This window comes from Musca autumnalis, unplaced genomic scaffold (assembly GCF_047663935.1).
Source record: "Musca autumnalis isolate F117 unplaced genomic scaffold, ASM4766393v1 scaffold_1, whole genome shotgun sequence".
In the NCBI taxonomy this organism is placed as follows: Eukaryota; Metazoa; Arthropoda; class Insecta; order Diptera; family Muscidae; genus Musca; species Musca autumnalis.
Genome location: NW_027411644.1, coordinates 282,854,294 through 282,879,111, shown reverse-complemented (window position 1 = coordinate 282,879,111; position 24,818 = coordinate 282,854,294). Strand labels below are relative to the sequence as shown.

At 39.6% G+C, this 24,818-nt stretch overlaps 2 protein-coding genes across 2 annotated transcripts in view; both read right to left on the bottom strand.

The window, feature by feature from the left end:
- Nucleotides 1-15,778, bottom strand: part of LOC141391302 (uncharacterized) — a 58,824-nt gene extending 43,046 nt beyond the window's left edge. The window contains exon 1 of the mRNA XM_073964212.1: nucleotides 15,407-15,778. Within this exon, the coding sequence (XP_073820313.1) occupies nucleotides 15,407-15,778 (372 nt within the window). The remainder of the gene's footprint in view (nucleotides 1-15,406) is intronic.
- A 9-nt stretch (nucleotides 15,779-15,787) lies between these two features.
- LOC141391303 (uncharacterized) lies at nucleotides 15,788-16,087 on the bottom strand. The gene has a single exon (XM_073964213.1). The coding sequence runs from the start codon at nucleotides 16,085-16,087 to the stop codon at nucleotides 15,788-15,790; it is 300 nt and encodes a 99-aa protein (XP_073820314.1).
- Between the last annotated feature and the right edge of the window lie 8,731 nt (nucleotides 16,088-24,818).

The window sequence follows — 24,818 nt, the reverse complement described above, 5'->3', positions numbered from 1 at the left end:
TCAAAAGATTCGCGAGGAGGTCTTAAACTGTACTTTTCCGAAATTTTGTGGAAGCCGTGGACCCATATAGTCCATATTCGAACCTGATCTATGTCTGGTAGAAATATTTCGATATTTCTACTGCCTTCGAGAGTTATCGTTTACACCATATTACAGAAAAATTTTGAACTTCTGTGGGGGAGGTACCCGAAATAGTGGACCGTATGGCCCATCTTCGAACTTAAACTTAGTTTGGGCAAAATATTACGAAGCGTAACTCTGGTTCAAATCGATCTATCCGTTCGAGAGTTATCGTGCGCTCAAGCTGAGGGTATAAAAAAGTGGTATTACAATATACATACCCTACACCACACTGTGGTAAGAGGTCTCAATAACAAAATAGTCTGCTGAAAATCTACGTTAACGGTTAATAATCTTAATTTATAACACTTTGAAGATTTTTGATGATTTTCCATCTTTAGTTGACACTTTCACGACTTTTATGAAGATTTTCGGCCAAAAACTGTTTGCATATTTTGTGCATATGTTATTGAGTTCAGTTTTCTTTGAAACGAATTTTGGTCCAATCAGAATCTTCGTATCTTTATTATTAAAAACCAGTAAGGAAAGGATCATAGTCAGGCGGGGCCGACTATATGATACCCTACTCCACTGTGAATATGTAAACTATAGGAGAGATATATCAATTTGAACTGATTTCTATATAATATGGTACACTTATTACTAGACAAAATTCCGTCACACATTCCAAATTTCATCAAAATTGGACAGATCGGGCGAAAATATATATGGGAGCTATACCCAAATCTGAACCGATTTCGATATAATTCGGCACACTTAATTCTAGACCGAATTCAGTCACACATTCCAAATTTAATCAAAATCGGAGGTATGTAGCGTGTTTGGTGCAGCAAATACCTGAAATATGCCGAAAATATATATGGGAGCTATATCCAAATCTGAACCGATTTCGATGTAATTTGGAACATTTATTTTTAGACTGAATTCAGTCACACATTCCACATTTCATTGAAATCAAAAATATATAGCGTGTTTGGTGCAGCAAATACGTAAAATCGGCCGAAAATATATATATGAGAGCTATATCCAAATCTGAACCGATTTCGATGTAATTTGGCACATTTATTTTTAGACCGAATTCAGTCACACATTCCAAATGTCATCAAAATCGGAGGTATGTAGCGTATTTGGTGCAGCAAATACGTCATATCGGCCGAAAATATATATGGGAGCTATAACCAAATCTGAACCGATTTTCACCAAAAGCAATAGCGTTCTTCCTATGGCTAAAAAAGCTATATTCCCCATTTTTCAGTCGAATCGGACAAAAAATGCGATCTGTACGTTGCGAACAAAAATACATGGACAGACGGACAGACGGACGGACATGCATAAATCGACAAATACATAATACCCCTTACCACAGTGTGGTGTAGGGTATAATTATGCAAATATGCAAAATCCGATGTCCATTTATCTATAAGGACCGTTGAAGGTCTTCTATCTGTAGAAGTCAGTTTAGAGGTTTTCTATGTATAGAAGACCGTTTAGAGGTATTCAATCTATAGAAGATCATTTAGAGGTCTTCTATCAATAGAGTATTGTTTAGAGATCGTCTATCTGAAAGAACCGAAATCATCTGCAGATAGAGAACCATTTGGTGGTCTTCTATCTACTAAATCTCCCTCTAGAGTTTTTTTCTATCTATGTATGTAATACCGTTTAGAAGTCCTCTAGACTGTTTAGTGGTATTCTATTTATTTTATGGAAATCTATTTCGATGTCTTCCGTTTTTATAGCTGTCTTTAACATCTCATATAACTGCAACTTAATGAATAACCATGACAAATCTATGCCATCTCACGAATATGTCAATGATGATGGCAGCTTGAATTGAAATTATGATGAATGCTAATACAAATGTAAATGTAAGTGCGTTTTTTGAGTAGAAAAGAAACCACAAAAAACAGTACTACAAATACAAATGTAGCAATAGCAAGCCCAACAACAGCACACAGAGCATACAGATTAAGTCATTTCACAGCATGTCGAACAAACCGAAACTTTTGAGTTGCATTTTTTTGAGAAACTGACAGTCAACTTGTTTTATGCTGCGACCACAAAAGAAGACAACATATGAAATGTATACTGCTGTTGGGTCGTTATGCTCAATTCACATTCATATGAAATATGTCACTGGTTCAGGGACAGGCAACAAAGAGCAATCCTCAGCGTTTTGAAAGAATCGCAGTGACCTGACTGACATGTTGCAATGAATGAGCGTGAAATGAATGTAGAACGAAAGTCCATTTGTCTATGCAAATGAATATTTCAATTTTATTGACATTCACAAACACACTCGCAAACACAAAAAGAAAAGAAAATGACTGCCAATGGCTTTGGGTTACAGAGAGTTGAAGATTAAATCTTTACTTTCGCAAAATTCTAGAAATGCCAAGAATCTTCTCCATTTGTGAATTGTGAGACAAGCAAATGAATAGTAACAGCCGAAGAATGAATGAATAGCTAACTGTCTTTGCCGGTTTGCGGTTGTTATACAAATAAAATTATCAACTTTTTTCTGCAGTAAATAATTCTGCAGCAATTTCCCTTCAAACCTAGGAAGCCACAAAGTTCTATGTTTTTATTCTTTTTTTAATTTTCCACAAAAGAAGAAATAAATATCTTGTTATTAATTTCTTTATGCCACAACTTTTAACCATGTTTTTGCTCTTCTTCATCCAAACCCCTTCGGTTAGCGGTTGCCTTATCTACTTCACATTGGCGTTCGACATTGCATTATGCCATAATGCACTTTAAACTTTTGTACTTTTGTAAATATTGTTTTAGCTGACTTCGAAATCTTTTAAGACAACCTTCTTAGGGGTGGAGGTAGAGAGGGCGTGGAAGACAATGCGAATGCGATAATACGAGTATAAAATGTAAGTAAAGAATAACCAAAAATCGTCTACGCAAAAATACGCGCGCTAAAAAGAAATCATCAACAAAAAAACAAGTAGAGAAGTTACAGCGTAAAAGTGATGGCGAACAAGTACAACAAATGGGAAGATAATCACGCACGTTCGACAACTTGAAAAAATAATTACATTGTGCTCGCCTGCAACAACCTTCTGCAAGTCAAAGAAGTTGCCTTTTAGAAGAGAGGGAGAGAGAGAAAATTTTCAAGCAGTTTATAAAACACTCAAAGAATTGTTGGAGGTTAAACTTGGGAGACATGAGAAGAGAACAACATTTAAAGACTCTTCGGTCCATAGAAGACCTTTTATAGGTCTTCTGTCCATAGAAGACTTGGTAAGATACTTCTGTCCACAGAGGGTCTAAAGGGTCTTTTGTGCACAGAATACCTCATGGGCGTCTTCTATCCATAGATGAATTTGTAAGGGTCTTCGGCACATAGAAGACCTTTTAAAGGTCATCTGTTCATAGAAGACCTTTTATGGGTCTTCTGTCCATAGAAGACCTTTTAAGGGTTTTCTGCCCATAGAAAACCTTTTAAGGTCTTCTGTCCATAGAAGATCTTTTAAGAATTTTCTGCCGACAAAATACCTTATAAAAAGCCTCTTGTCATAGAATACCTATTAAGGGTTCTCCTGCCATAGAAGGTCTTTTAAGGATCCTCTATCCACAAAAGACCTTCAAGTGTCTTCTGCCCATAGAAGACCTTTTAAGGGTCTTCTATCTACAAAATACCTTTTAAGGTTTTTCTGTCGGCAAAATACATTCTAAAAGTCTTCTGTCCATAGAATACCTATTAAGGATATTTTAAGGATCCTCTATCCACAAAACACCTTCAAGGGTCTTCTGTCCATAGAAGACCCTTTAAAAATCAAAATCAATCTGTCCACAAAATACCTTTTAAGAGCCTTTTGTCAATAGAATGCCTTTTAAGTGTCTTCTGTCTATAGAAGACTTGGTACAATACTTCTGTCCACAGAGGATCCAAAGGGTCTTTTGTCTGTCCAAAGAATATCATTTAAGGCTGTTCTGCCCAAAGAAGAGCTTTTAAGGGTTTTTTGTCCATAGAAAACTTTTTAAGGGTATTCTGTCCATAGAGGACTTTTTAAGGATCTTCAAGGTCTTTGGGGAGTTTCTTTTCTATAGAAGACCCTTTAAGCGTTTTCTGCCCATAGAAGACCTGTTAAGGCACTTTGTCCCATAGAAGACATTTTACGGTCTTTTAAGTCTACCCAAAAAAGATCTTATAAGGGTCTTCTGTCCGTAGAATACCTTTCAGGTGTGTTTTTTGTCCAAGAAGACCCTATAAGGGTCTTCTGTCCGTTGAAGACATTTGTAGGGTTTTCTGTCCGTTGAAGACCTTTGAAGGGTCTTCTGTCCATAGAATACCTTTAAAAGGTTTATAGAATAACTTTTACGAGTCTGCTGCCTATAATATACCTTAAATTTAAATGTCTTCTTGGTATTTATAGAAAATCTCTAAATGTTCTTCTTTCCCTTCAAGGCAACATCTGAAATTTTACTTAACACCCATTTTCTTCGAGTGTCGCATGCAACACTGTTTAATTGATTTTACTTAACACTCAAGAATAAAAGCAAACAAAAAACTCTGCACACACGTATTTACATACATATGTATGTGTGTATATTACACATATACACGCACAGACACTTAAGGATATCCGCATATGAATAAGTAGTCAAATAAAAAGCCTCATTCACAGCAAGGATTACAAGACTATTGGTGAGAAACAAACAGAAAGCTAAGCCACAAACGATTCAGAAAAGCTGACAAAAACAACATTAAAACTGTTTTTGTGTGTATGTTTAATATAACGATAATATAACGGTCATTGACATGCGTATGTGACACATTTACTCACTCACATAATTATAAGTGGAGAAGGAGACACGATTAAGAAGTGACAAAATATAAAAAAGAAAACAAACTTAAAGAAAGTAGTGAATAATAATGAAAAAATATACAAAGGATATGTCAACGCATATCCTGTCATTCATTTAAAATTGATGAGATTGTATGCTTCTTATGATTTGATGGAGGAAATGATGAGATGGATGGACGGATTGCCATTGAAACTGATATATTTTTTTTTTTTTTTGAAGCGTTTCAAGATTAGTTTTATTAGCACCGAAATAATGTGGTTCAACATTTGATGACGTAAAGTTACATAGTTTGGGCTTAAGCTGGTGCTCACCAATTTTCGTTGCATATCGTATGCACGGTGCTCTTGAAACAATTTTAAATGGAAGGTTTTTTGGAAGTTTTTGCGGATTCTGAAACTACAATGTTCATAGATGAGAAAAAACAAAAACAAAAAAAATCGCCGGAGCGTTTTTTAAATATATCGCGATTCAAGTTGACATTTTTAGGGGTCGTTTAGGTTTCACGATTTTGCTTAGAAACTGTAAGTCCTATCAAATTAAGACTAAAGAAAATGTTGTAGCTATGAAAATTTTCTACAAGATCGACCTTTATGGTATTTTCGTAGTTTTTACCATTTTTGAGATATAGAAGTTCCAATTGGGACAATGCACTGACTGTATCGCCCCCTTATAAAACAAAGTCATGAAGGGTGCGCCATAACTAACTTTTGATGAAAACCGCTGACACAGGGAAAGTTTTTGTGAATTCTGAAACAGCAGTGTTCATAGATGAGAAAAATCGAAAAACAAGAAAAAATCACTGTAGGGATTTTTAAATAAATCGCGGTCAAAACTCACATTTTTAGGTGTTTTTTAGGTTTTCACAATTTTGCTTGGAAACAGCAAGTCCAATCAAAATGGAGCTAAAGAAAATGTTGTAGCTGTGAAAATTCCCAATTTGAACTTCTATATCTCAAAAACGGTAAAACCGTCGAGAATACCTTAAAGGTCAGTCTTGTAGGGAATTTTCATAGCTACAACATTTTCTTTAGTCCTATTTTGATAGAACTTGCGGGTTCTAAGCAAAATCGTGAAAACCTAAACAACCCCTAAAAATGTCAACTTAAATCGCGAATTATTTAAAAAGCGCTCCGGCGATTTTTTTTTGTTTTTTGATTTTTCTCATCTATAAACATTGTAGTTTCAGAATCCGCAAAAACTTTCGAGGTGTAAGCACCTTCCATTTAAAATTGTTTCAAAAGCACCGTGTATAATGCTGTATAAATATTACATTTATGGGATTTTGTCGTAATTCCTCTCTTAATTAGGGCTTAGTATAAAATGTGAAGTCATAATGAAGTAAGGTGGATAAACTATTTCAAACCATCTGTAGATATTTACGTGATTTATTTTAACTATATGCAGGAAAGACATTTAGGTTAGAATATCAAAATTTAGCTACTCTGATGGATGTGGACCAAATGTAAGCAAAATTTTTTCAGATTATAAGACCATGGAAAAATATAAATGCAAACAATTGGGCAGAAATCCTTACAATACATCAACATGGATTAAAGAAATACGTGTACTAATGTGACAAATATTCAACATTGGGCTTCAAATAGATATTGGTGTATTTGGGCTGTTAAAGATTTCGGACGCTATTTATACCCGCGATACCGGAATATTATTTATTGTTCCCAGAGACAGTGTTATGTGGTTATCCTCACTTTTCACTTTTATTTTGGAATTGCCACATTTAAAGACAAGATATTTAGTTACAGAAAAAGCCCGCAAAAATATGTATATGATGATTGGTCCATTCGCTTTCGAACTAGGGTGCTTTTACTAGAAGTTCGGTTTCGTATGCGGGCATTTGTCACAAAACTATGCAATATTTTTCAACAAAAAAATACCGAAAGTAGCAACGGTGTGTCGGTCCTTACGTCCTCTATGTTATTAATAAGCGTTCCGTATAGGTTAAAAATTGTTTAAGAAAATTATATTTTTGAGTCTTTTAAGCATTTATTAACAAATAACTTTTTTCTCTAAAACGTATAGTTTTCCTAGAAAGAGGATAAGATAGGTGTATAAATGTTTTCCAATTCCCTTGGTTATTCACAATTCCCTGAATTTATTTGGATGTAACAATTATTATTTTGCCATTTGGATGTAACAATTTGGGTGCCACCGTGGTGCAATGGTATGCACGCCCGCCTTGCACGCTGAAGGTCGGTGGTTCGATTCCCTGGCCAGGCAACACCAAAACATTTTTTCAACGGTGGCAAAATACCCCTCAGTGATGTTGGCGACATTTCCTGAGTATTTCAGCCTTGAAAAACTTCTCTCAAGTGGTGTCTTAGGACACGCCGTTCGAACTCGGCGATAAACAGTAGATCCCATATCATTCAGCTAAATATGAATCGGGGTGCACTCATTGATATGAGAGAAGTCTCCCTTGTCCCGTATGGGTTGTTGTGGAACAATGTTTTGTGTTTTTAACAATTAATATTAAATGTATATTTAAATGTTTTATCCAAATTCGAAATTTAAAAAAAAATCAATTTGTATAAGTTCTTGCGGAATACATAGAAATAGATACACATTAGGCCGGGGCGATTTGTGTGGAAATAAAAAACCTTAATAGGCCTTCGCGTTTCTGATTCCTGGGATTGAACTGAGCAAAAAAGTCTACTAGTACATATGTCTACGATGAAAATCGAGCCTCCCGATTTTGACTTTAAGTTTTTTTATCTACGTTTTTTTGACATCTTGGCATATAACAGCCAAACCATTGAGATTTTCGAGCCAACGCAAAGACAAAAATTGTAGCCAAGACAGAAATTAAGAACTCTCTAATACATCGCAAAAGCATTGGAAGGCTTTTTCAGGCAGTTATGGTCATGAGAAGGTGCAAACTTTTCGGAAAATGTCGATAAATTACACTGTGCTACAAAAGTTGAACAGAAAAATATTCAAGCGTTCTAATGCAAAATTACATCGTGTTGGGATCCATGGAGGACGAAAATGCCTTTTGTTCGTTTGGATCGCTTCGTTTTATTTTTTTTTATAACGGTAAAAGTAGTGAAAATCTGGGTTTCTTATATTTTTAAATTTAAACGGGCATATCTTAGTTTTTCCACAACGGATTTCTTTTGATCCTTCTTCCTTTTACGAAAAATTTGCACCTTCTCAATACCAAAACTGCCTGAAAAAGCGTGCCAATGCTTTTGCGATGTATTAGAGAGTTCTTAATTACTGTCTTGGCTGCAATTTCTGTCTTTGTGTTGGCTCGAAAATCTGAATGGTTTGGCTGTTATTTGCCAAGATGTCAAAAAACAAGTAAAAAAGTATCAGTCGGCTTTGCCGACAAATAAACAATAAACAAATGTATTTAGGGGGTTTCAAAATGTTGGTCGTATGAACCGACAAAAATGTTGATTAGTATTAAAGTTCAAAAATTTTGCGGAAAAGGTACTTAAAGGTATGGACCGACATAGACCATGGGGGTGCCATAGGGGGTTTTTACACCCTTCGGGCTGTTTTCTCAAGAAGTATGGACTTGCCCCTGAAACAACTTTTACCATCGTAATTGAGGCAGCGAATGTAAGTTGCTTCAACAAAAATCAAAGTGATTCAATAGCAGGTCTTAAAGTGAACTTATCCAAAATTTTGTGTGGAAGGTACGGGATGGAGTGGACAAATATAGTCCATATTCGAACCTGATCTATATCTGGTAGATATTATGAGAATGTGTAAAGTATGGACCAAATCGGTCACTCCCATCAAGAGTTATCGTGCGCACAATTTTTCCGAATGTTTTTGAACTTTTGTGGGGTAGGTGTGGGCCGAGTGGGCCGATATGGCTTATCTACGAACTTAAAGTAAGTTTGGAAACAATATTGCGAAGGCCAAATTTTGGCCGGAATCGGCATTTCCGTTCGAGAATTATCTTGCGCTTCCACCCATAACCATGGTGTCATAGGGGTTGTTTTTCAACTTTCAGGCTATTTTTTCAGGAAGTATGGACTTGCCCCTGAGGAAACTTGTACCTTCGTATAGGGGACAGTGAATACAAGATGTTACAACAAAAACCAAGGCGATTCGAGAGCAGGTCCTAAACTGAACTTTTCCGAAATTTTGTGTGGGAGGTACTCGAGGGAGTTTTCCGATTGAGTCCATATTGGAACCTCATCTACGTCTGGTAGAAATTTCATAAAGTGCAAAGTATGGACCAAATCGTTCACTTCCTTCAAGAGTTATCGTTCGCACAAATTTTCCGAACATTTTCAAACTTTTGTGGGGGAGGTACCGGAAGGAGTGGACCGATATAATCCATCTTTGAACTTGAACTAAGTTTGGACAAGATATTACGAAAGCCAAATTTTGGACCGAATCGGTCCGTTCGAGAGTTATCTTGCGCTCCAACCACTACACACGATGTCATAGGGTTTTTTTGTAACTTTCAGGCTATTTCCTCAGGAAGTATGGACTTGCCCTTAATGAAACTTACAGCGTCGTATAAAGGACAGCGAATACAACTTGCGTAAACAAAAATCAAAGAGATTCGAGACCAGGTCCTAAACCGAACTTTTCCGAAATTTTGTGTGGGAGGTACCCGAAGGAGTGGACCGATTGAGTCCATATTGGAACCTCATCTAAGTTTGGTAGAAATTACACGATGTGCAAAGTATGGACCAAATCGGTTATTCCCTACAAGAGTTATCGTGCGCACAAGTTTTGCGATAATTTTTGAACATTTGTGGGGGGGGGGTACCTGAAGGAGTGGACCTATATGGCCCATCTTCGAACTTAAATCGAATCTGGACAAAATATTTCGATACCCAAAATTTGAACCGAATCGGTTGATCCGTTCGAGAGTTATCATGCGCACCAGCCAGACAGACGGACAGACAGACAGACAGACAGACAGACGGACGGACGGACATTGCTAGATCTACTCAAAATTGTCTGAAACGGATATCGTACAAACATACTTGGGGTCTAAAACCATTATTTCGATGAGGAAATTTTTTTCGTATCAAAGTGTAAATACCCTCTTTAGCCTAAAGGCTGAGGGTATAATTATAAGATGACCAACATAAACTGCTACTCTTGGACATTGTAATATTTTTCTTAAACTTCAATCAATTTCCAAGACATTGGACAACTTCTTCGAGTATCCCAAACCCTAAACTTAAGTGCATTTTAAGGTCAGTTCAATTATAGGTTTTTACCGAAGATAGTTCTTGAGGTCCTGAGTACAACAATATCATATTTTCAGTGGGCAAGTCCATACTGCCCATACATACAAATTGAAGGCCACTTCTCGTATGTGTTGAAATATTATGAAGTGGATACATTCCGATATATGGGCCCCGAAACGCCAAAATACTTACGGCTCAAAGGACATTTAGGTCCATCACTTTTGATATGTTTTTATGCAGTCACAGGCTGTCGAAAGCTGTCGAAAAAGCCAACCGATTTTATTTTACTTATTTTAGTTGGTATCCCAAGTATATCCGACAGTGTGTAACCCCTGCAATCTTTGCCTTCCGGACATAACAGGAGCGAATTCGCTGGCCTTAAAGCGTTCAGCATAAAGATGTATGTCTTCGACCTTTCATATATTCGTTAAAAGGGGGAGCTACAAAACAAGTGCCTCAAAATGATACCCATCATCCTTTTAACATATAATTCCCTGTCCTCATAAAATAACAATTTATTTTATTGACCTTCAAATGGCATTGTTGTAATACACATAACATAGTAGAAAAAAAAAAACGTTTACCCCTACTCCTCCAAGGGTGGCATGAAACAAAATGCTATAATTATTACCTAATTAACCAAACTTTTTGTGTAACTTCATTATACGTTAAGAACTTCATCACATCGGAAGTTAATTTTTCTTCACAAGTGAATAACTTGCAACATAAATTTTATGTTGCACGTATTTTTAGCACAAATCCACAAAATCCCAAAGTGTATTGACATCATTTTACAATAGTCCACTCAGTCCATAAACATATGGAATGGCTTTGTTGGTGTCTAGGCCATGGTAACCAGGCCGAATACTGAAGTGCTATGTGGTAGTAAGAGTATGTGTAAACGTGAACACGAGCTAAGAAGCACATTAAAAATTTTTGCACAAAACTATCGAAAAAGATTATCGTTTAGATTTTTGCAGTAACAGTCAGCGGAGTATCAGTGGCCAATGAGAGAATGTGGGGCACAAAAGTGTTTCAGGGAACAGTGGGAAATATAAATAGGCTACAGTAACTCACACTTCTGCCTACCAAATGAATTAATTTTTATAAAGAATGACTGCGTGAGTTCGGGTGACGTAGGGGTTGAATGATACCAAGCAACGGTCTTGACCGGCTTTAACATGGCAAAGCCCAGGATTTATCTTGGTCCCTCTTTCATCTCAAGTGGACACTGACCTCCCCGTGGTGTCACCTGGGGAACTGCCTTTAACACCCGTTAAAGGTAGTGAGCTAACATGTGCCGCGCGTTCACCCATAAGAACGTTAAAAACTTGGGTTTGGGCGTCGGGTTAGTAACCCTCCCCTAGAAAAAACATCCTACTATGAAAAAACGAAAGAAAAGAAAAACAAACCCCTCTAAAGTTGACGAACCCCGCAAACGTTTTAAGGACCATGATCTGCGAATCTGCACCTGGAATGTTCGCACTCTTTATAGAGAAGGTGCAGTTTACGCATTGGCAGACGTTCTTGAAAAGTACAAGGCCGATATTACTGCCATACAGGAAATACGATGGATTGGGAAAGGCGTCACAACAACACCTAAAGGTGACGCAATGTATTATAGCTGCCATGACGTAAAGCATGAGTTTGGTTGCGGATTCGTAGTTAGTCGGAGACTAAAACATCTGGTATCCAGCTTCACCCCAGTGAATGAAAGACTTGCTGCAATTCGAATAAAAGCTAAATTCTTCAACATCAGCTTTATTTGTGCTCATGCTCCCACTGAAGAAAAGGACGAACAGAACAAAGATACATTTTACGAGCGCTTAGAAGAAACATATGACCGTTGCCCTGCCCATGACATTAAAATCATTCTAGGCGATTTTAATGCCAAAATTGGAAAGGAGAATATCTTTGGCCCAACATTCGGGAAATTCAGTCTCCACAGTGAAACATCTGACAATGGTATGAGACTGATAGACTTTGCAGCTGCAAAAAACATGGTAGTTAGCAGTACCAGATTTAATCATCTCGATATTCATAAGGGCACCTGGCTATCTCCAGATCAAAGAACAAGTAATCAAATTGATCATGTTGTAATAGATGGAAGACATTCATCCAGCGTGTTGGATGTACGATCGTTCCGAGGCGCAAACATTGATTCGGACCACTACCTTGTTGCAGCAAAGGTACGTACCCGTCTAAACGTTGCAAATAAAGCACGAACAGACACAACGCGGAAGTTGGACATCGATAGGCTGCAAACACAACAGATAGCCACAGCATATTCCACTCAACTAGCCCAATTGCTTAACGCGAGCCCTCCTTGTCCCGATAACATAACAACACAATGGCAACATATTGCCCACTCCATGCAAACAGCCGCAAAATCAATAATTGGATTCCAGAGACCTCCACACAGGAATTCATGGTATGACCAGGAGTGTCGTGCTGCTACCGAAGTTAAAAATGCGGCATATAGAGCTACTTTGCAATCGGTAGCAACGCGTAGCGCACGTGAGAGATATCGGGAGAAAAGGAGAGAAGAGAAATGTCTTTTCCGCAAGAAAAAGAGAGAAATGGAAAAGCGGGAGTGTGAAAAAATCGAGATGTACAGGAGCCAGAATGAAGTCCGAAAATTCTACCAAAGAGTGAAACATCAAACAGATGGCTTTGGTACAGGCACATCCTCCTGTAGAGACCAGCAAGGTAATCTGGTAACAGATACAGATAGCGTGCTCAGGATATGGAAGGAACATTTCTCCAATCTGCTGGTATCCAATAGTAGCAAAGACGATGATACCACAGTTTCAATCCCAGAAGATGGTATAGAATGTATACCGCCCGACCAAGATGAGGTAAAAACAGCAATTAACCGGCTGAAGAATAATAAAGCAGCAGGAGCCGATGGCTTACCAGCCGAGCTGTTTAAAACCGGAGGCGACGCGCTGATAAGGTGTATGCATCAGCTAGTTAGCACCATCTGGCAGGAAGAACGCGTACCCGACGATTGGAACCTGAGCATCCTATGTCCCGTCCACAAGAAAGGAGATAACACTGTATGCTCAAACTATAGGGGCATAAGTCTTCTCCCTATTGCCTATAAGATAGTGTCAGGTATATTGTGCGAACGACTAAAGCCAATGGTCAACGAAATAATTGGACCATACCAATGTGGCTTTAGGCCTGGCAAGTCCACCATTGACCAGATATTTACCCTGCGGCAAATCCTAGAGAAGACCCAAGAGATGCAGATCGACATATTTCACCTTTTTGTCGATTATAAAGCAGCATTCGACAGTCCCCTCCGATCAAAGGTATTCCACGCAATGTCTGAATTTGGTATCCCCGCAAAGCTCATCCGGCTTTGTAAGATGACTTTAACTGATACTAGGTCCTCAGTTAAAATTGGAAAGAACCTCTCCGAAGAATTTTGTACCAAAAGAGGTTTCAGACAAGGAGACAGCCTTTCGTGTGACCTATTCAACATTTTGCTGGAAAAGGTAATACGAGATGCAAATGTCAAAAGAAATGGCACAATTTACACCAATAGCCACATGTTACTTGCCTATGCTGATGACATAGACATCATGGGATGATCAGTAAAGGAAGTAACTGATACCTTTAGGAAGGTCGAAGCAGAATCTGCGAAAGTGGGTCTGGCGGTAAACGGCGAAAAGACCAAATTGATGGTGTCGACGCGCAAAGCGTCCATAGAGCTCGGACCAACTGTGGAAGTTGGTACCTACAATTTTGAGACTTCGTCTACCTCGGCACTGCCATAAACACAACAAACAACATCAGTTGTGAAATAAGAAGAAGAATTGTATTGGCCAACAGATGCTACTATGGTCTAAGTAAGCAATTTAAAAACAATGCAAACACAAAAATAACACTATACAAAACGCTGATACTACCCGTGCTAATGTATGGCTCCGAAGCATGGGTACTTGCGCAAGCAGATAAGGCAGTGCTTGGTGTGTTTGAGAGGAAAATTCTTCGAAAGATCTACGGGCCGATTTGCGTTGACGGTGAATATCGACGTCGTATGAACCACGAGCTATATAAGCTATACAAAGACATGAATATAGTTAAACGTATCGAGATGCAACGATTGCGTTGGCTAGGCCATATCATGAGAATGAGCGATGATGAACCCGCTAAAAAGGAGTATGAATACATGCCACATGGCGGTGCACGCAGAATCGGCAGGCCTAAACTTCGATGGAGCAAACAAGTGGATGAAGAAATGGAAAGGCGCGGTATTCCAAAAAGTCAAGCGAAAAACAGAGAGGAATGGAGATCTTTTCTTAGATCGGTCTATGGAACAAATGTTCTGTAATGGACCAACTAAGTAAGTAAGTAAGACTGCGTGAGTTCACGCAGTTTCCCGAAGTAGGCCTGTTTTGTGACGAGTATGGAAATATTTTCACAGCTTGAAATTGCAACTTTGAACTTAAAGGCGTCAAAATGACGAGGATGTTCTTAGCTTGGAATCTTAACACTGAACACTCAAACAATTATAACGGTAGGAAACTTGGAAGCCGTTCCTCTCCTTTCACATATTCGTATTTATTATTATCCTCTTTTCCATCCCACTGTCCACCACTTAAATAATGGCTTCCAGGTCGGCTGGGGTATTCGGTTAGTGATGTTGGTCACTTGGCGTACGTTGTAATAAATTTATCACATTCACAAACTAGGAAGAAAATCACCAACAGCCATGCCACAACTTATGGCCAAAGAACGAAAATAATCCTGAGGGACATAGATGTATGGAAAAATGGCAAAACGACAAGTTGCACGATCACGTCGTCCCGTAAATGGAGAAGAAAAACTGTTTTTTTTTGGGGTGGGAAATGAAACAAAAAAATACAACAAACTTTCGTTGCCAAGAGGGGTTTAAGTGAAAATTTATTGCTTGAACTTTATTAAGCAGTTGGTAGATGAACAAATTTTAGTAGAGCAACAAAAAAAGCAAGAGGCCATAAAAAATCAAAGTTCATCAACTACACATACGGAGTAGAGTGGATGTCAAAAAAAAAAAACTTAAAGCTATAATCAGCTTTACACGGAATTTGAATGGGACAGATAATTAGGATTAAAAAGGAATATGTCGGCTATACAAAAAACTAAATACCCTTAGCCTGCCCATAGTTGAAAAAAAGAATAGCAGGATTGCTTAGGCATAACAATGTTCTTTGGAGAAGAATCGGATCGGATTTTCTTAGTCCAGACATTTTTTTCAGTTAATAATTAATATTAAACCTAAGTATTATTTAAGTTCACAATAATGTTTTTTTTATAATCCTACTCACCGGTGTCGAATACGGATGCGCCGTCAAACGTATACCATCGGCTTCGAGGTGACGCTTAACCAACGCCTCAAGTTCCTTCATTGTTGTTGGGGTATCACATTCTGTAGCTAAAATCTCATTGCTACTACTCAACGCTTTCGGATCATTGATCATAACATAGACCAGTGCCGCACCCTTCTCCCTTAACGTTCGTACACTTTTCAATAGTTTACTACGATGCTGGGCATTATCGACACCGATAGCGTCCAGATCAATTTCACCAATTTGTTTACATATCTCCAGTTCGTCATAGCCATTCTCGAGAAAACTTTCCGCATATTGTTGCAGGCCCAATGCCCGAAGCCATTCGCAAACAATGTTATTGTGCGGCATATTTTCGTATCACGTAACGTGTGGCGGCGGCATAAAATCAATTGGAGCAAAACTAACTTTCGGCGTTTTGAGAGCCGATTTTAATTTCGTTGTATTAGCCGTTGATGAGGTGGATGATGAGGCGGTGGAATTTGTTGGTGTTGCAATGTTACTCGATGCCGTGGCTGCAGCTACTGCTGCGGCTGCTGCTACAGAGGCGGCAATGTGACTTACAAGTGGTGTGGCATTATCGGTCGTTTGTTGTTGTTGCTGTTGTGATGTGGGAGCCGTTTGAGCCGTCAGACAGTTGGTTATGGCCGTTGCCTTCATATCATCGAATTGTTAATTTGACACTTTTCGGGAGAAGAGAGACAGAGTTAAATGAAGTTATGAGCTCTTTGTTTAGGCAGCAAGTGGTTAACAATTGAAAGCTGAAAATGAAAAAATAAGAGATAATTAAATATTGAAGTAATTATAAATATACTAATGAAATATTTATTCTATTCGTCTATACAGGAACCCAAAAGCCGTCTACAAATACGCGTTACAGGCCGACTATGAAGAAGCTCTAAATGTTTTCCATAAAGACGCCCAAAGGTCTTCTACAAAGAAGCCCTAAAGGTCGTCTATAAATACGCCCTACAGGTCGTCTATAAAGACGCCCTACGGGTCGTCTATAAAGACGCCCTACAGGTCGTCTATAAAGACGACCTACGGGTCGTCTATAAAGACGCCCTAAGGGTCGTCTATAAAGACGCCCTACGGGTCGTCTATAAAGACGCCCTTCGGGTCGTATATAAAGACGACCTACAGGTCGTCTATAAAGACGCCCTACAGGTCGTGTATAAAGACGCCCTACAGGTCGTCTATAAAGACGCCCTACACGTCGTCTATAAAGACGCCCTACAGGTCGTCTCTAAAGACGCCCTACAGGTCGTCTCTAAAGACGCCCTACAGGTCGTCTCTAAAGACGCCCTACAGGTCGTCTCTAAAGACGCCCTACACGTCGTCTATAAAGACGCCCTACACGTCGTCTATAAAGACGCCCTACAGGTCGTCTATAAAGACGTCCTACAGGTCGTCTACAAAGACGCCCTACAGGTCGTCTATAAAGACGCCCTAAAGGTCGTCTATAAAGACGCCCTAAAGGTCGTCTATAAAGACGCCCTACGGGTCGTCTATAAAGACGCCCTACAGGTCGTCTATAAAGACGCCCTAAAGGTCGTCTATAAAGACGCCCTACAGGTCGTCTATAAAGACGCCCTTCAGGTCGTATATAAAGACGCCCTACAGGTCGTCTATAGAGACGCCCTACACGTCGTCTATAAAGACGCCCTACAAGTCGTCTATAAAGACGCCCTACAGGTCGTCTACAAAGACGCCCTACAGGTCGTCTATAAAGACGCCCTACAGGTCGTCTATAAAGACGCCCTAAAGGTCGTCTATAAAGACGCCCTACAGGTCGTCTATAAAGACGCCCTACAGGTCGTCTATAAAGACGCCCTAAAGGTCGTCTATAAAGACGCCCTACAGGTCGTCTATAAAGACGCCCTACAGGTCGTCTATAAAGATGCCCTTCAGGTCGTATATAAAGACGCCCTACAGGTCGTCTATAGAGACGCCCTACAGGTCGTCTATAAAGACGCCCTACAGGTCGTCTATAAAGACGTCCTACATGTCGTCTATAAAGACGCCCAACAGGTCGTCTATAAAGACAATTCCTTTTATTTTGTCTTAGGGACCATGGCTGGAACATTCAAACCTTACCGTCGTACAAATACAGGTTAAATTTAATAAAATTACCTACACTAAAAAGTCGTCGAACAATGCTAAATGTTACATTTATTTTAAACGTTATTCAAGGAAAACTATTTTCTGATTATATTCTCCAAAACCTTTATTTTAACGTTCCATTCAGGCCAACACGCAACTATCAACTATTACAAGTACCTTATTATAGGTCAAATTATGCAAATAATGACCCACTACGCCGTCTACTCTTGGAATTTAACAAATTTAGTAACATGATTGATGTCTCTGAAAGTCGAGAATCGGTAAAGAGAAAAATTATACTTTCCCTAAACAGTTAATCTATTTATATAAAAACACTGTACATATGTATTATAATATATTTTAGTCTGTAAGGATTATATGAATCTATAGACTTAAGAAATAATAATAAAAAAAAAAAAAAAGAGACGCCGTACAGGTCGTCTATAAAGACGCCGTACAGGTCGTCTATAAAGACGCCGTACAGGTCGTCTATAAAGACGCCGTACAGGTCGTCTATAAAGACGCTGTACAGGTCGTCTATAAAGACGCCGTACAGGTCGTCTATAAAGACGCCCTACGGGTCGTCTATAAAGACGCCCTACAGGTCGTCTATAAAGACGACCTACGGGTCGTCTATAAAGACGCCCTAAAGTTCGTCTATAAAGACGCCCTAAAGTTCGTCTATAAAGACGCCCTAAAGTTCGTCTATAAAGACGCCCTAAAGGTCGCCTATAGAGACGCCTTAAAGGTCGTCTATAAAGACGCCTTAAAGGTCGTCTATAAAGACGCCCTAAAGGTCGTCTATAAAGACGCCATAAATGTCGTCTATAAAAACGCCCTACAGGTCGTCTATAAAGACGCCATACAGGTAGTCTATAAAGACGCCCTACAGTTCGTCTATAAAGACGCCCACAGGTCGTCTAAAAAGACGCCCTACAGGTGGTCTATAAAGACGCCAGACAGGTCGTCTATAAAGACGACCTACGGGTCGTCTATAAAGACGCCCTAAAGTTCGTCTATAAAGACGCCCTAAAGTTCGTCTATAAAGACGCCCTAAAGTTCGTCTATAAAGACGCCCTAAAGGTCGCCTATAGAGACGCCTTAAAGGTCGTCTATAAAGACGCCTTAAAGGTCGTCTATAAAGACGCCATACAGGTAGTCTATAAAGACGCCCTACAGTTCGTCTATAAAGACGCCCACAGGTCGTCTAAAAAGACGCCCTACAGGTGGTCTATAAAGACGCCAGACAGGTCGTCTATAAAAACGCCTTACAGGTCGTCTATAAAGACGCCCTACAGGTCGTTTATAAAGACGCCCTACAGGTCGTTTATAAAGACGCCCTACAAGTCGTCTATAAAGACGCTCTACAGGTCGAATATAAAGATGCCCTACAGGTTGTCTATAAAGATATAAAGACGCCCTGCTGGTCGTCTATGAAGATGCCCTACAGGTCGTCTATGAAGACGTCCTACAATTCGTCTATGAAGACGTCCCACAGGTCGTCTATAAAGACGCCAAACAAGTCGTCTGTAAAGACGCCCTACAGGTCGTCTATAAAGACGACCCACAGGTCGTCTATAAAGACGCCCCACACGTCGTCTATAAAGACGCCCTACAGGTTGTCTATAAAGACGCCCTACAGGTCGTCTATAAAGCCGACCTACAGGTCGTCTATAAAGACGCCCTACAGGTCGTCTATAAAAACGCCCTACAGGTCGTCTATAAAGACGCCCTACAGGTCGTCTATAAAGACGCCCTACAGGTCGTCTATAAAGACGACCTACAGGTCGTCTATAAAGACGCCCTACAGGTCGTCTATAAAAACGCCCTACAGGTCGTCTATAAAAACGCCTTACAGGTCGTCTATAAAGACGCCCTACAGGTCGTCTTTAAAGACGCCCTACAGGTCGTCTATAAAGACGTCCTACAGGTCGTCTATAAAGACGCCCTACAGGTCGTCTATAAATACGCCCTACAGGTCGTCTATAAAGACGCCCTACAGGTCGTCTATAAGGACGCCCTACAGGTCGTCTTTAAGGACGGCCTACAGGTCGTCTATAAGGACGCGCTACAGGTTGTCTATAAGGACGCCCTACAGGTCGTCTATAAGGACGCCCTAAAGGTCGTCTATAAAGACGCCATAAATGTCGTCTATAAAAACGCCCTACAGGTCGTCTATAAAGACGCCATACAGGTAGTCTATAAAGACGCCCTACAGTTCGTCTATAAAGACGCCCACAGGTCGTCTAAAAAGACGCCCTACAGGTGGTCCATAAAGACGCCAGACAGGTCGTCTATAAAAACGCCTTACAGGTCGTCTATAAAGACGCCCTACAGGTCGTTTATAAAGACGCCCTACAGGTCGTTTATAAAGACGCCCTACAAGTCGTCTATAAAGACGCTCTACAGGTCGAATATAAAGATGCCCTACAGGTTGTCTATAAAGATATAAAGACGCCCTGCTGGTCGTCTATGAAGATGCCCTACAGGTCGTCTATGAAGACGTCCTACAATTCGTCTATGAAGACGTCCCACAGGTCGTCTATAAAGACGCCAAACAAGTCGGCTGTAAAGACGCCCTACAGGTCGTCTATAAAGACGACCCACAGGTCGTCTATAAAGACGCCCCACACGTCGTCTATAAAGACGCCCTACAGGTTGTCTATAAAGACGCCCTACAGGTCGTCTATAAAGCCGACCTACAGGTCGTCTATAAAGACGCCCTACAGGTCGTCTATAAAGACGCCCTACAGGTCGTCTATAAAGACGCGCTACAGGTCGTCTATAAAGACGACCTACAGGTCGTCTATAAAGACGCCCTACAGGTCGTCTATAAAAACGCCCTACGGGTCGTCTATAAAGACGCCCTACAGGTCGTCCATAAAAACGCCTTACAGGTCGTCTATAAAGACGCCCTACAGGTCGTCTTTAAAGACGCCCTACAGGTCGTCTATAAAGACGTCCTACAGGTCGTCTATAAAGACGCCCTACAGGTCGTCTGTAAGGACGCCCTACAGGTCGTCTTTAAGGACGGCCTACAGGTCGTCTATAAGGACGCCCTACAGGTTGTCTATAAGGACGCCCTACAGGTCGTCTATAAGGACGCCCTACAGGTCGTCTATAAGGACGCCCTACAGGTCGTCTATAAGGACGCCCTACAGGTCGTCTATAAAGACGCCCCACAGGTCGTCTATAAAGACGACCTACAGGTCGTCTATAAAGACGCCCTACAGGTCGTCTATAAAAACGCCCTACAGGTCGTCTATAAGGACTCCCTACAGGTCGTCTATAAAGATGCCCTAAAGGTCATCCATTAAGACGCCCTAAAGATCATCCATTAAGTCGCCCTACAGGTCGTCTATAAAGACGCCCTACAGGTCGTCTATAAAGATGCCCTACAGGTCGTCTATAAAAACGCCCTACAGGTCGTCTATAAGGACTCCCTACAGGTCGTCTATAAAGATGCCCTAAAGGTCATCCATTAAGACGCCCTAAAGGTCATCCATTAAGACGCCCTACAGGTCGTCTATAAAGACGCCCTACAGGTCGTATATAAAGACGCCCTACAGGTCGTCTATAAAGACGCCCTACAGGTCGTCTATAAAGACGCCCTACAGGTCGTCTATAAAGACGCCCTACAGGTCGTCTATAAAGACGCCCTACAGGTCGTCTATAAAGACGCCCTACAGGTCGTCTATAAAGACGCCCTACAGGTCGTCTATAAAGACGCCCTACAGGTCGTCTATAAAGACGCCCTACAGGTCGTCTATAAAGACGCCCTACAGGTCGTCCATAAAGACGCCCTACAGGTCGTCTATAAAGACGCCCTACAGGTCGTCTATAAAGACGCCCTACAGGTCGTCTATAAAGACGCCCTACAGGTCGTCTATAAAGACGCCCTACAGGTCGTCTATAAAGACGCCCTACAGGTCGTCTATAAAGACGCCCTACAGGTCGTCTATAAAGACGCCCTACAGGTCGTCTATAGGCGGACTGTAGGTCGTATCTATAGACGACCTGTAGGGCGTCTTTACATACGTCCTATAGCTTGTTTTTATAGACTATCTAAAGACACTCTTTAGGATGTCTTCAAATACGACCTACAGTTCTCCTATAAAGACGTCCTACATGTCGTCTATAAAGATTCCCTTTAGTTCGTCTATAAAGACGCCCACATGTCCACAGTTGTCTTGTAGAAATTGTAATTATTTTTTGGGATTAGTTCGAACATAAAACCATATGTGGCAAAATAATTTATTATTCATTGTTTCTACATCCATATCTACATTTTTACGAATGTCTGATCTAAGAAACATTAGGGATAATTGTCAAGAATCTTTAAGAATCTTCACACTAATTTTTTGTATGCCTTAAAACCCCTACGTATACCGTAATTAAATCCATTAGAAGAAAATTTCCTGCAATTTAAAACCAATCAATTTTTCAAGAGCAAATTTGAAGCTGAAAATCTTAACCAAGTTAATGTCTACGATTATCATATCATAAACTCAAATGCATACATACGCACGAACTAGAGTCTATTACAAAAGCAATTGTTTCCAGACATCCCTTGAAGCCAATTGTTTGAAGGCGTAAAAGAAAATGGATAGACTTAATTGTAGTTTTACAATTGAACACAAAGAGGCATCAAGAGGTGGGTGTGCCGGGGTTGTTTAATACTTTTCACAACTGAACCGAACATAACAATGATAATGTTTAATGTTGTTAATGGTATTCTTGCATTAACTGCATAATTTTCGTTTGTATTTGCACATACACACTCACATATGTGCACACTCACACATGTATGAAGAAATATAATCAGATATCCTGCAATTCACACAACAACCCACCCACACTGCTGACTAACAACTGAATGCAATGAAATGGTTCATCCATTCATTCGATCATTCTTTCATTCCATTCATACATTACCAGAGCAAATATTGTCTGTGAAATTGTTCAACACATATTTGCATTCATAAATACAATTGGGAGTTCGTGTGTGTGTGCGTGTGTTCAAGTTTGCATTAAACTCCAACTGTTCTCTGCGTGTTTGTCCGATTGTATTTGAGCATAATAAATGATAAACAAGTAAGTTCTTCGTATGCTACAATAAACTTATTATTAACAGTGGCAAAGGACATTCCCAGGCAAAGGGAAACTATAGTCAAATACACGCATACGCTCTCTCACACTCACGCACACATATGCATGTACAAATGCCTTGGGTCGTTATACTGCATAAAGTTAACATTCACATTAACTGCACATTGTGGGGAAATAACATTAACTATAATTTAATGTGTATCAGCAGATAAGTGTATTATTAATAAGTATACATTGTTCTGAATATCCTTGGATTTTTATTAGCGAAGAAAAAAGAATATTTGTTCAAGGTTTATATGAATTGATGTCCACCAAAGGAAATGTTTAATTAAAACTGATTGATTTCTTTTAAATTTGTTGACACTAATGAGAAGGGCGAGAAGAAGTAGGTTTTTATAGGCCAACAGAAGAACATTTTTGTAGATGAACTCCTCCCTTCAGCTCATTTATAAAAAAAAATCTCTTCGAGAGGAACTGAAGGGAGTCTTCATAGACTAGCGTACCTCCCCCAAAAAAGTTCTAAACTTTTCGCTAAAAAGATGCGAGGCGAGTAACCGATTTGGTCCATACTTCTACGATACATATATCAGCTTCCAATATGGACTATGTACGATGGTACTAGTTTTTTCAGGGGAAATTCCATTGTCTAAGTTTATTTTAATTGTCAATATCTTTAGTATACCTCCCCCACAAAAGTTCAATATTTTTGTTTAAAAGTAGTTTATTATCTGTTCGAAAATCCTTTGGAAAATTATACCAATGTTAATCCTTCTGATCCTCCTTACACCGATATTATGTTTTCCATGGACAAGTACACGCTTCCCGACATATTGGCCCCAAAGCTTTAAGTTATACAGCGACCAAGTGAAATGACTGTTTGATCCAGTTCCAAAATGAACTATGTCGATCCATTCTTTCAGGTACCTCCTCCGCAATATTAATAGTTTTTATCGGCAAGGGCCGTCAAATCTGAAAATCCCCTCAATACATAATTATTGGAAAAAATGATTTTGGTTGCGTAGCCGGTATTCAATTCTATATTGTCCATAGATAAATGTTTCAATTCACACAGGGTGAGGGTATATCTCTGTCGACAAAGCCGGCTGTAACTTTTTTACTTGTTAAATATATGGGTTACTTATTTTACTGATCGACCCATTTGTCAGGCGCCATTCGACATTTTTATTGAAAAGTTCGACGTTTTTTAGCATAAACTTGTTTTGTTGTTACCGTGACAGGAAAAAATTACTTTGCAAAAAAAATTGAATTTACTTGTGACCTTTTCGTCCGATAATTTTTCACAAAGTTCGACGTGGAGAATCACGACAAAAGTGCATCCATCGATCAAATTAAATTTTGTTTTTTATGTCGAAAAAGGACCATCCTGTAACACTATCAAAAACTGGCTTAATGAATGCAATTGTGGCCGACACACGTTTACAAAAAAGGCTCGAAAAAAATTAAGCCGTGCAAGATAGCTATGTTATATACCGCGAGATAGAGACGCCATTGGATATTTCTTCCACCAACTAACATTTGATATTGCATGAACACCTAGCCGCAAAAATGGGGTTTTCTCGTTAGATCCAGCCCAATTTGGCAATTGCTCAAAAAAGGCCCTTGTGGATTGATCGACCATGTGGGTCTTCGAAGGCGAGCCAAATCCTACGAAAGTTGCTCATGGAAGAAGCACTTCAAAGCAAATGGTCGCGTCTCCTGAGGAATTCGAAAAACGACCAAGAGAAGACCAATGTGCACCCTGACACATCGATTCAAACTATTGCCTTTTTGACCAAAAAAAAAAGCGTTGATTTAATAAGTCATCCGCCCTGACATGGCACCCAATGCCTTCATTTGATTCTCGCATATCAAGGAAACGGACTTTCAAAAACCATGTTTTGTAGATGCCTCAATCGGAGTGGAAAAATTGCTTCAACAATTAATTGGATTGAGCGCATCAAAAAATGTATAAATCATCCTGGAGACTACTTAAGGAAACAACAAAACTAGGGTGTCCAAAACCGAAACCGGTTAACCGGTTACCCGGTTTTGAGTTACAAAACCGAAACCGGTTTTCGTCCAAACGTCATTTTCGGTTAACCGACAAAACCGGTTATTTGTGTCGGTTAACCGGTTAAAAAAAAAATGTGATATTTTTAATATTTCACTACAATTGTTT